At 28.2% G+C, this 14,008-nt stretch overlaps 1 protein-coding gene across 1 annotated transcript; it reads right to left on the reverse strand.

Annotated features, from left to right (window-relative positions):
* Nucleotides 1-5,220: 5,220 nt before the first annotated feature.
* Nucleotides 5,221-12,265, reverse strand: LOC113388300 (zinc finger protein 37 homolog). Its single transcript, XM_026625697.1, has 7 exons — nucleotides 12,226-12,265; nucleotides 12,004-12,114; nucleotides 11,232-11,567; nucleotides 9,348-9,509; nucleotides 6,860-7,018; nucleotides 6,009-6,113; nucleotides 5,221-5,489 (listed from the first exon to the last, which is right to left on the reverse strand). Exons 1-7 carry the CDS (start codon nucleotides 12,263-12,265, stop codon nucleotides 5,221-5,223), a joined length of 1,182 nt encoding a protein of 393 aa, XP_026481482.1.
* Nucleotides 12,266-14,008: the final 1,743 nt, after the last annotated feature.

Raw genomic sequence — 14,008 nt, forward strand, 5'->3', positions numbered from 1 at the left:
TATACTCAATGTACAATAGTAGTGCCTATATAGGCAATATAAGAATACTTTATTTTGCCGTTTACAAAAATAAGCATAAAACTAATAAATGATATATAAAAAATAATATTCCGATATAAAAGAAAATTATTTCTGACAAAACTCAACTTTAATATAATTTTTTTTAGATATACTGTATTACAAACACCTTTTTTACTTTTTTACCACATTTCTCAGATCTCATGATACATAAACAATTCTCAATTCTCATACTAAACTATTATTTTACGCAAATTTTACCATATTGAGTTTTTAAAAATATATATGTGAACAAAAAGTTTTAAATCGGTATCTTCTTCTATATTATGTAACTTTTGCTTCTAGGGTAAAGGCCTCAACTTCTCCTCTTTTTATGTGCAGACCAAAATTAGTTATGTAGAACTATTAGCTGGCGTCGTAAGTGTTGCAGCAATGCCCACTTAAGGCGTTGTTCAATTATTTCAAAAGGGGTTATTTATCCTTGGTTTTAAGTGCATTTTATAGGTATGCTGCTTAACGTTATTACTTCTGTAACTGCGATATGAGCAAAACTGCAACCGAACTCTTTGTTTCTGATTGCATTTGCTTTTTATGTTTTATTCAAATCTGTTTTTATGTATATCCAGCACCACACACGCCACATATAAAAGGTTTGCCAATGTGAGAACCATCTGAATCGTTTCGACCAAAAAATGAGGAAATTTCTTTTCGGCATTCACAAAGTAGTTGAAGTCAAATCCTGTAAAAGAAAGATTAATTGTAAATAAAGTTCATCAAATTTAGCTGATAAATTTTTATTTTAAAATGATATGATTTAATGTAATGAATAGTGTTATTCAAGCTTAACACAAGTTAAAAAATACCATTTTAAAATATCATAATACTACAGTAATAAATGCAAATATTCGTTGCTTTGGTGAAAAATATATACGTTTATTTCCAAACAGTATATTACATTATGCTACAAATTTAAATTAATTAATGATTCGAATAATACGTTTAATTATATCTACAAATTTATTTGTACCATAATAAATATATATCACAAGGGCAATTTCAATTATTTTTTAATAGCATTCAAACATCTGATTATATACTAAAATACAGAAAACAAATCTTACTTAATAGACTTAATTAAAAATTTTATATGTGAATATTAAGAAATCTATATAATTGTTAGTTTATGGTGATTACATCATTGGATTTAATTTATGAACACGTGCAACATGACTATTAATATTGCCATTCTGTAACTTCTATAAGAACAAATGGACATTTGTAGTTTTTAATCCTGTACAATCAGTACGAACATGATCAACTAAATGACATTATATATATATATATATATATATATATAATTTCTCACAAAACAATAAAAACGTCGCGCAATAAATTCGTTCCGCACATGTGTAGAATCTTGGTAAAAATATTTATTTAAAGGTCTTTTCTCCATTATATCTCCAAACAGTCTACTATCCATTTGTGATTTTTTAAATTAATGTTTTGTGAAAATATTGTGTAATTACAAGTTTAATGTTTATAATACATAGTGTAGTGCATTACCATATCCTGATACCATGGATTATTAAATTCTTCCAATTTAACACTAAGCTTAACTAATTGTAAGTATTATTTACTCTTTTTATTTTATTTTTTTTTCATTTTACTCTAATTCCATTGTTTTAGTTTTTAATTTTATTTTTAGTTTCCACTGAAAGAAAGCTAGGATTATAGCCAAAACGTTTGGATTTAAAATAAATTTTTGAAAGAAATTCATGTTTTTATTGATGTTATGCCCGATTACTAGACTTTTTTGATATATATATATATATATATATATATATATATATATATATATATATATCCATCTTCGACCAAGCCCAACATCAGGCCGCATGATTACCAATTGACACTAAGGTTATAGATCTCAAATATAATTTTAAGTAAAAATAGGTTTTTGCATTCATAGCTGCATTCAAAAAATATACACACCAAAACTATTATATAAACATATCTAATATACATATATACAATTAACACAAAAACAAGAGTGGTTGAGAGGAATATATTTCTAGGTTAAGATCTACGTCAGAATAACAGCTACGTCAGAATACGAGATCGCTTATATATAAACCTCCGATACCGTAGCTATTACATGTTTCTTTGCAAAAATATTTTAAATACATTTTTGTGAACAAAATTTCCCATTATTTTTTCTATTTACATAGAAGAAAAAAAATCATGACAAGAAGTTGTATCAATGTTAGTGCAAACTTTTGTGCTATGTACACATCTTTAGCTGTAAGATACGATGTTCAATATCCACTGATGATGACATCAAATTGTATGTCGAAACGGTTGGAATTAAAGATTAATTTATAAATCTTAGTTTTGTTATGTATAAAAAACTTACTCAAATAATCTATTAGTCAACCATTTCTATGACCCTCTCACCAATCGCATCTATTTTGTTCAAATACAATTCCACATCCATATCGTTCTCCCATTTCCAGCTAAATATAGAAATTGTCTCCAATACATTTCGAACTGTCATATGCGAACCACTCAGCAATTTTGTAATAAAATCTATCATCCCCAGTCTTGCAATTATAGTCTTTTATTGACTTCCATTCCGCATTTATCATATCTATCAGCATAGAAATAGGAGTCCTCGCCGCCATGTTTGCATAAAGGTTACTTTAGTAATAACATAGATAAAAGATGAGTATTAACTTATCTATTTCCGGAACCATCACTGTATTTTCAATACTCTAGATTCCTAATCTGATTTGGATTTTAATCTCTCCTAATTTTTAGATTTGCAATTTATCTCCGATAACTAATCACTTTGATCTGCTCCCGTTCCAGTACGATATAACCTCACTTTAGATCCGGGACGTGAGATCCAGACACTGTCTAGATTCAATGCAATATTCTCAAATCTTGATGAAATCCCTCGAATTCCACTTTTAAACTTTAAACAAACTTATTTTTAAAATAATGTAATAAAACACTGATATTCCTTCAACATGCATATATGCAATAAACATCATTAACACTAAAAAATCAGACAGCAATCACTCACACCGTCCTGCTGGTATATTATTATTATAACAACGCACTAATCAACGAACCATAGAGAAAAGAAGAGTATGCAACAAACTTCATATCTAACTTCAGAGTCTAACTTCATACGCATTCTGCCATCTTTAAAAAACTTTAAACCTATGTTTCCGTTAAGTTTAAATATACAATGAACTTCATATAACATATATATTAAACATTACGTTATATATATATATATATATATATATTATATATATATATATATATATATATATATATATATATATATATATATTATATAATATATATATATATATATATATATATATATATATTTATATATATATATATATCTAATTCTATAATATATAAGATATATTATATATATATATATATAATATATATTATTAACAAAGTCTAATAATCGAGCATATATCAATAAAAAAAAAACAATTTCTTTTAAGAATTTATTTTTTATCCATGTGATATGGCAATAATCATAGCCTTCATTCAATAGAAAAGTTTGTTAGAGTTAAAAACAAAAAAAATGAATAGTACATGGTATGAGAATATGGTACTGCACTGCACTATATGATATAAACATTAAACTTGTATTTATGACAATATTTCATAATTATGCTAAAATTAAACTATCACAAGAGAGTAAGTTTACACTATATGTGTTATCAACAAACTAGTTATATATATATATATATATATATATATATATATATATATAATGTATATTAACTTTCCGTAGGGTAAGTTATTGTAATCGTCCAAAAATCAAAATTGAAAATTTTTCATCAAAAAATCCGAATCGCTAATTTTATGTTTTCTCGGCGTTTCAAGCCATTCTGAATCGAATGAGACCAAATTTGGAAAAAGTATGTACGTGGTGTGTGTGTGTGTTAACAGATTTTTTGGCGTAAATCGACGTTTTCTCGAAAAGGGCTGGACCGATTTCAAAAATTTAAAAGCCACTCGATGTATCTCGATGTCAGTTGTCAGTTTTGTGCGACGATCGACCAAGCCGTTTCTTTATAAGTGAAAAATTTTTCGTCTACGTTTTAGCCCGCAATTCTGAATCGATTTTGAAAATTCAAAAACCGTTCGATAGGTTAAGATATTGGTTGGGAATCGTGCTGATTAGTTTTTGGAAAAAACAATTCGACGATTTTTATGATTATTTTTTTGACGGTAGATACCATAGTCTTCTAGATCATACTAAAATATTGCGGCCCTACGACAACTGGTTTAGCTTTAAAAATTCGTCAAAGTTTGCAAAAATTAGTATGGTCTTTTTGGCATTTGTCAAAATTAGAACTTTCATCGACGTTTGCTCAAAAACGTCTGAACCGATTTCAGATATTTAAAAAGGATTTGATGTATCTCGATGAGGTTTATCGTTTCTCAGTTTTGTGCGACGATCGGCCGAGCCGTTTCTTTGTAATTTGGAAAAAAGTGTAAAATCTTTCGTCCACATTTAAGCTCATATTACCGAACCGATTTTAAAAAATCAAAAACTGTTCGAAAGATATTAGTTGGGAATGATACTGATCAGTTTTAGGTGAAAATCTACCGAGCCGTTTTCTTGTAATTAACTGTTGAAAAAAAAATTTAAGCCGATTTTCATGGAACTTTTTTGGCGATGTATATCATGGTCTTATAGAACTTAAATAATTCAGATTTTTTAATTTTAATTCTGGATAAAGTTCTGAAACTCACTTATATACTTTAAATGAATAATTTTAACTTTGTAATTCAGTTTATATAACTATTATAAATAGTTACAGCACAGTATTACAGTATTTATAATAATCTATATGAAAACATTTAATATTTCTCGAACATTTCGTTACGGTACGGGAAGTTCCAGCAATTTGCCTTAAGGCACGATGCCATACACAACTAGTTTATATATAGTGTTGGTGTGTATGTGTTACAGCAATGCCCACTTAAAATGATTTTCACTTGTCATTATATTTGAGATCTATAAGCCCAAATGACATCATACTGCAAGATGCTAGAGAGTCAACCGAGTTTGGAATCCAACCCTGGACTAGTTCCTGCTAGCCCACGTTCTTAACCATTACACCACTGGACTTCGTTCTTCAATTATTTGAACAGTTTTTACTACTCCTTTGGTCTTAGGTGAATCTTAATGGTGTGCTGCTTAACGTTAGCTCTTCTGTAACTGCGATATGGGCAAAACTGGCAACCGAATCCTTTATTCTGATTGCATTTGGTTTTTAAATGTCTATTTAAATCTGTTTTGTATGTATATCCAGCACCACACTCGCCACACATAAAAGGTTTAAGTAAACGAGAACCATCTGAAGCATTTTCGGCGAAAAGATCAAAAGGTTTCTTTTCAACATTCACGAAGTCGTAGGAGTCAAATCCTGCAAAAAACAGTTTGATAATAAATAATAATACAATACCATCACTTATGATAAATATACATAAAAATGTAAGCATTGTAAAAGATACATATACACTGTTAAAGAGCATATTTCATAGACCGTTTAATTTATCATCTACAAATTTATTTGTGCTCTTGATAAATATATACAAATTATACATATTTACATCGCAAGAAATATTTCAATTATTTATGAATTATATTTAACCTCATTTTAACATTTGATTATTTCATAAAATACAAAAAAAAACTTAATAAATAGCTTTATACTTTCATAATAAATTGTCATCTATGACATGAGATAATATGAACCAATACAAGATTTACTAGTGATTACTTCATTTACATTTATGAACACGCGTTATATGACTTTTAAGATTGCCATTTCTGTAACTTCTATAAGGACAAAATGGACATTTGTAATTTTTATCCCTATTACAATTATTACGAACATGATCAACTAAATTGCATTTATTTTTATATGAAGTGCCACATTCACCACACATGTAAGGTTTAAGAGATTTATTTGATGAATTTGGAGTCGAATCCAATTGTTGCACACCAGAATCAATGTCTTTCAAGAAATATGCAGTGAACTTCAATTCTGAAAAAAGTGATAGTAATTAGAAAAAAATTACAGGGATATGGTTATTTATTTACAATTATGGAACAATAATTGAAACCATTGTAGGAAACCCAATAATTCACATCTCGTTCAATAATTCATTTGTGAACCTTTTACAACGTGTTTTTTTTGTTAATCTCACAGTAAAATATGTATGAAATAAAATATGTGTTAATCACACAGTAAATTAAAATTGCTTGTATTTTTTCTGTTTTTTATTTTAATTATTTATTACACACAATACCATTAAACATATATATTAAAAAATACAGACGCTTGAGTATTTACAAGAAAATATAAAGCGAAAAAGGTTGAATGATATATTCTTCCTCCAGCTCTAAGTTTAATATTAAAATTTCAGTCAGTTTTATAATAATTACGCTAAATTTTATGAAATAATTTTAATAAATCTGCCATGATAATTGCTAATCACATTGCCTAATGCTATTAACATTGACTATGACTAGTTTTAGTTAGCTATAATGATCAAAGAACTAATGATTTAGAGACAAATGCAACAATTACTACCAGTTAGTTCATTAAATTCTGTTTAATGTGTGAATATTTTGTTTATGAATAAAAGTAATCCAACTTCTTATATGTTACCAAATTCGGTACTTCTAATGACTTATGAACACGTGTTACATGTGCATTAATATTCCCAATTTTGTAACTCCTATAAGGACAATGAGGACACTTATGCCTTTTATTCTGATTGCAATTACTGCGCACATGTGCACTTAAGTCTCCTTTATATTTATAAGCATTTCCACATTCGCCACACATGAAAGGTTTAAGTGAATTATTCAATGAATTTGAAGTAGAATTAAAATGCTGCATATCCGGGTCCATTTTTATAGGAAAAACATCGCCAAACGTCTGATCTGAAAATAAAAAAGAAATGAATTAGAAATTGTTAATTGAAAATTAAGCAATTTGGAACTTGTGCCTTTAAACTCATATGCTGCTGATAAAAACGGCTATTTTTTGCGTTCCAAAATGGACTATTTATTAATAAATTATTTTACAAGATAGATCCATTATTTGTTCTTGTTGGTGCTTGTTCTTGTTACAGCATTGCTTGTGAAAATAGTGATTAATTTCTGCAATTGAAAAGAAATAATGCAAGTTTAAATAAAATTAAGTGGCTACTCGCTGGCCACTAGATAATAACATTATTACAATTTTCATCTTTTTCAATCTAACTATATATTTCATCCAATTCATAAAAACAGCACATTTTGAACCATCAAACATATCATAAGATCCTGATTTGTTCTTGTACTTCGGGTCCTACAGTATAGCTTCTTATAATTTTTTTTCCTGACCCATCTGAGTGAATACCTCATCCAATTACAGCAATAAAATAGTGTTAAAACTCTCACTGAGTTAAAAAAAATTTTTTTTAGATTTAGTGACACTGAGTCACTCACCAGGATGGAAGGTTTTCCAACTTTGGATTGGATAATAATATAATCTTTATTTATGAAGTAAAACTTCTTCAGGCGCGACTAGGGCTGAACTGTACAAATGCAACGGAAGACCGTTACGCTTGAGTCGAGTGCCAATGATTCGTCATTCGCTCTCAATGATATCATTTCTATGGGTCGATTGTGATTGGACATCGTGTCGCGTGAGCGTCTTTGATTGCGTACGTAACATACACGTATGTTAATTTAATGTATATATGCTAATATTAATTACATGAAGTTCTTCAAACACAATTACATGATAAGTGAAATTGTGTGAAAAACATAATCCACTGTGTGAACGAATATTACAGAATTTATTAATAAGCAATTACTTCATTTTTCTAATGAAGGTTTATTTTTAAATGCTAATTACAATGACAAACCGATCATGTCGTATTTGAAGTATGCCATCAATTACATTATTGTTTTAAAATATTATAAATATTTTTAATGCTATTATGAATATATAATTTATAATTTACTATTATATAAATATGTATAATGATTGATATTAATAAATGTGTGCAACACGAGTGTTACCATATGTATTTATTTTCAACTTAAATGCCATCTTGAACAATAGCAAACAAGTTGTACTTTAATCGCGTGTGAACCTTACGCGCACTCTTTTATTTATAAAAGTGAATAGCAGAGTTTTCTTCAATGATTTTTGGAATAATTTAACTGGCTTCCTAATTCCATTAAAAAATACAGGTTATATCACATTATAGAATAAATATTATTCCAATATTGTATATGCCAACGTAATATGACCAGAATGGAATGTTTTCCAACTTTGGATTGGATAAGAGTATAAACTTCATTTTTTGATGAAAGTGAATAGCACTGGAGTTTTCTACAGGGATTAGAATTATTTAACTGGCTTCCTAATTTCATGAAAAAATTCAGATTTTATAATATCGCAATGTAGAATATATATTATAACAATATTGTATATTTATTATACATATTTATATATTTTAACAACACCATAGTAAAACATTATTTGGATAAAATTTTATATTTTCTATGTACATTATTAAAATTATATATTATAGCATCTAATAAAATTTTAATCACACTTCGATAGTTTTTATAACAAAACTAAATAAATATATATATATATATATAGTTAGTTTTTCACACATTAGGAAAACTTCTATGCACAGCAAAAATATGATTCGTCAAATGAGCTCTCCTGTAACTTCTGTATGGGCATTGAGTGCATTGAAATTTTTTATTTCTATTGCAATCATTTCGAATATGCGATCGCAAATTTGAATTATGTGCATATCCTGCTCCACATTTTCCACATATGAAAGGTTTCAATAAAGGAATACTGCTTCCAGTATAATCATTCATCTCACTTCGACTCAGATTGACTGCTTGAAGAAAATAGTTACTGCCTGCTGTAAAAATAAAATTCGGAAAAATTAGTGGAGATAGACATATTATTTATAGAATGCCAAATATGAATTAAGTAAAACCCACGATTTTTAAATAAATTTTTATTCTCCACTAATTAACTTCATGTACAATACATTTGTATTTTATTTCAAGACCAAACTATGTCTTCAAAACTAGTGAATCGCTTAAGTCTTGAGTGAAAGATGAAAATATAAATATATCAGTTTTAATTATTCAGAAACTTTATGCATCCTTTGAAAATGTTTTTGCATATCTGCTTTCCTGACACTTCGATAATGGCAAAGGGTACATTTGAATCTTCTAAACTGGTTACAATTATTTTTTATATGTGCAGCCAAGTTCGTCTTATGCCTATAAGCGGCCCCACATTTGATGCACTTATGTGGTCGCACATCACTAAATATGTCCTGAGAAGGTCCTTGAGAAGGACCATTTATGTTGGTCGTCTCCAATGGGTAATAGTGAGAATACATTTCTGTAAGGACATAAAATAGAACAATTTTTATGTTATATCGAACAAAATAAATGCTACCTTTGAAAATAGAATAAAGTGCTAAATAATAAAAGCGTACAGCAACCGTCCTGAAAACATATTAAATATATTTCAACTCCTATTTCTAATTAAAATAAATTGTTCGTAATTGATATTTATATTATATTGAAGTAACCCATTTGTATACATGCATATATAATAAATAATGCAAACCTTTGATATATACATATAATTATTTAATTTTATACGATTATGGCATATTCAAATAAATTTTAGTTAAATTGTAGTTGAATACTTATAGTTAAAATTTAGCTTACAATTATATTAATACATGCAATCTTAATTATTATTTCTGATTTAGATAAGTATTTTTCAGCCTGTTTAAAGAGCAGAAAAATCACAAGCAATCTAATATTTAATTAAAATTTAAAAAAATATATAATTCAAAACCCTAAAAAAATCATAGGATTTTTTCTCAGATATACACTTACTAATTACACAACTCTGGATCTTACCAACACCTGCATATTATATTAACATTAATTTAATATGTATAGTATGTTAGCTCCACGATTAAAACTAAATAGTACAACTAATTTGGCAAGAAGGACCCTGTAAATTTCTTATAGATTATATTATCATATTATCTCATATTATACAATAAATTGCCTGACACTCAATTTAATATTTAATGTATGCTTTTTGTCTTTTAAACCTCTATACGATTTCAATCTAAAGAGAAGAAGAAGTACGGATAAAATGACATGGTCTTTTTTAATGATATTTATTTATTTAATGATATTATAATCCGTCTCAATCATTTTTACTCATCTTAGATTCATTTACTATCAGTAACATGGTCACTTAAATTAATAGGAACTATAACAACATATTTCTATTTAGCAAAAATGCGACTTATTACAAAAACCATGTCCATTTAGTATGAACAAAATGACATATAAAGTAAAGACATACTATGATACCAATTTTTGAGAAACCAGTTCACAAATAAATCGTTTTCTTTTTGGGACTTCAGCACATAATGCACGTGCCCAAAGAAAACAAATCATACAACGTAAGCAACATTCAGCAGACTCAGTATAAGAAAAGAGTGTTTTGCTACAAATGCATGTGTTTTCCTTTTACCAGTGAATCCTTTAGTCTGTTTTTAAAAGTAGTTAGAGCTAAAGTTAAAAGTCAATCATCTTTACAATTTTCTTTTTTCTTTACCTCGAATGAACTATCACGTAGTTCTTGAGAAATAGTACTCTGTCATTTCGTCAATCACATCTAGCAAAGTCTAAAGTCCTTGTACAAAAGTGAACAAAAATGAATAATGAATCAAAATTCCGTGAAACAAAAAAATGATCACAAAATTGCAAGTTCTGACAAAACCTCCCTCAAAATAAACATTTAAAGATGCGATTCACGTTTGAACTAATCACTGAGACAAGACTGCGACAATGACGCTCAACATCTGACACGATTGTGATTACGGCTTTCTTCATGTTATGCACTTACGAAAACGTTACTAAAACTAACCAATTTTTGAATAGGGAAAATGTGCCATTTCGCCCATATATTCTATTTTGTCAATATTTTTCCTACAACTATTTTTTTATTTCTTATTGATCTAGTTTTCTATATTATTTCTATTATATTTTTTTCTATATTATTTTGATTTTCTATAAACTTTATGCATACGTTCGTAATGAACTTTCAAGTCTCCATTTCTGCATGTACGATATGAGCACAAGGAACATTTAAATCTTCTGTTCTGGAAACAATTAGTTCTTATGTGCAGCTTCAAATTAGACTTTCTCTTATAACTCACTCCGCATTTTCCACATTTGTGTGGCCGAATAGAGTCCCATAATTCAATAGCAGACTGATTCGGCTTGGGTGTTGGTTTGTAGTCACTTAATTCAATTGTAGACAGATTTGGCTTGGATGTTGATTTGGAGTCAAATAACTCTATTGCAGACTGATTTGGCTTTGGTGTTGGTTTGGATGAAGCAACCGGAAAAATAACGATTTCTCCTGAAACTAATATTACTTGCTAAATAAATTGACAATTTGGATACAAACTGCTTACATCTAGATGTGGTAATTTTATTCGGTCACATTGATGAAAATGAAACTCCGACGTGTTACAATGTAAAATTATACTTACAAGCAAGCTTTATTTACTCGCAATATGTTCATCTATAAAACATGTTGAAAAATGCTTTTTAAGTATTCACCAAAACGATGGCAAAAAATTGTCAATGGGATCTATAAATAAAACTACATTTGACATAAAAGATATATAATATAGATCAAATAGGTACATATCGATGCTTCCGAAACGTATGCTTTTTTATACATTCTTTTCTATAACTTCTGTAAGAACAGAAGTCACATTTAAACCTTTTTATTTGATTACAATCATTTCGTTTGTGTATTGTTAAGTTGTTTTTGTGTGTATACTGAGCACCACATTTTTCACATTTGTAGGGTTTGAAATTAAGAGCCATTGTTGATGACATGTGCTGATAGTTGGAATCATCCATAGTTGATGGTAACAAATACCGATCGAATTCTAGAGCTGAAAATGAAATAATTTTTAATTAGTTAAAGTTTGTTAATAGTGCTTTGAATTAGAAATAGTAAATGGTAATCTAAAAACATTACATTTTCAACTTACTAAAAATAATACTTATATTAATTTCCTTTTTTGTAAAACTTGCATCTTCCATCGTTCAACATGTCACGTAATTATACTTTCGCAGAAACGCAATTAATATATTTACATGTAATAAATTGTGCTCAAAAAATTCAAATAAGATTTTGATCCGGAATTTCTTTGCACATATTTTTTGGAGTTTTCATGTGTATCCAGAGTACCTTCATGAATAACTTATGATTGGCCAACATCCAAATACACAAATAAAAATACACTCTTGATCATTCCTAACAGGTTATCTTCTCATTGAAGAGAACCCCTACATAAAATTCTATATAAACAAATACACTTATAGAAACAGATTTTATTTCTAATTGCTTACTTGAAATAATACAAATAACTCATAATCTGACAAGAACCTGGCATAGAGTAAAAGCACAAAACCAGTAGCATAAAAAATAATTTTATTGATATTTATTAAGAATATATACAAGACATTTTAAACATGTAATTTCATAACAATGCACTTTTTGTTCGAGTCAAAAATATTTTTTTATTTTTTTTTATCAAAATTAATGTTTGTCCCTCATGTGCTTTAAAAGAGCAGCGTTTCTGTAAAAAGCATAACTGCAAAGATGACACTTAAATTGTCTTTCTTGACCGCATTCGTACCTTAAGTGGAAATTCAATGAATATTTATGTTTATATTTTTTTCCACACTTGGTGCACAAAAACGGGCGACTTTCCATGTAGTCGGAATGTAAAGAGTGAAAATTGTTCCAATGTCGAGCTGAAAAAAAAGTTAGCTGATTAATAATAACTTGATAATATTATATAAAGGTAAATACACTTTTAAAATATAAATAAATAAATTGAAACCATAATAAATGTATACAGTAATAACTCAAATGCACAGTATTTTTTGGAATATATATTTACATACTTCAATGTACATTTTATTTACAATTCTTTGAGCATTGATCAAGATTATTAAAAAAATTTAATTATAAGGAAATTATATAAAAGGTAATAATAAAAACTTAAAACTATTAAAATTAATTAATTTGATAGCATATAATACAACATATATTACCTGACAAAGAGCTATATAAGTATCAGGAAAAAATAATCTTTATGTGATTTAGCTCCGAGTAAACTTTACATTGAGGTTAAAAACAAAGACTCAATTTAGTCATACCTTGTCATTTTCAGTGAATTCAGTGCATATTTGTCTAGCTATCAAAAACTAAACTGGTATATTATATATTTCAATGAAGTCAATTTTATGATTGTTAGGTTCGTTTAATTCGAGAAATTATTTTATTACATCACTTTCCTAAATACATTTTTAAAATACTAAAAGAAATACTATCAATTACAAAGAAACGTCCCAGCCTATCTTTACCCAAAACTGATCTGCACGATGCCCAACTAATATCTTTCGAACAGCTTTGATATTTGCAAAATCAGTTCAGAATATTTGGAAAAAACGTTGACGAATAATTGTGCACTCATCTGCTAATAATAAAGAAACGGCTATGCTGATCGTCGGGCAAATCTAATCAATGCGAGTCCTTATCGAGCATCATCAAATAGCTTTTAAATTGTGGGATTCGGTAAAGCCATCGACAAAAGGTCAACTTTTGGCTCTACATACTTTATTATCATTTTGGTGTCGAGCGAGTCGGAATGACTTGAAACGTCGAAAATACAAATAATTAGCAAATCGGATTTTCTAGCCAAAATATAAAATTCTCCTTCGGAAAGTTAAAATTCCAGCCATTGATGGATAATCATTCACCAGCTTTTCCTTTCC

Source organism: Ctenocephalides felis, unplaced genomic scaffold (assembly GCF_003426905.1).
Source record: "Ctenocephalides felis isolate EL2017-DRISC unplaced genomic scaffold, ASM342690v1 CF-g0.4_SCAFFOLD_03572, whole genome shotgun sequence".
In the NCBI taxonomy this organism is placed as follows: Eukaryota; Metazoa; Arthropoda; class Insecta; order Siphonaptera; family Pulicidae; genus Ctenocephalides; species Ctenocephalides felis.

What these genes read in the sequence shown, in the direction of transcription:
- LOC113388300 (XM_026625697.1), bottom strand. Translation starts at nt 12,265, where the DNA reads ATGGAAGATGCAAGTTTTACAAAAAAGGAAATTAATATAA. An exon ending in CTACAAATGTGAAAAATGTG is followed by an intron (nt 11,568 to 12,003) that starts GTGCTCAGTATA and finishes TATTAGTTTCAG; the next exon opens with GAGAAATCGTTATTTTTCCG. An exon ending in CTTAAGTGCACATGTGCGCA is followed by an intron (nt 6,114 to 6,859) that starts GTAATTGCAATC and finishes CACTTTTTTCAG; the next exon opens with AATTGAAGTTCACTGCATAT.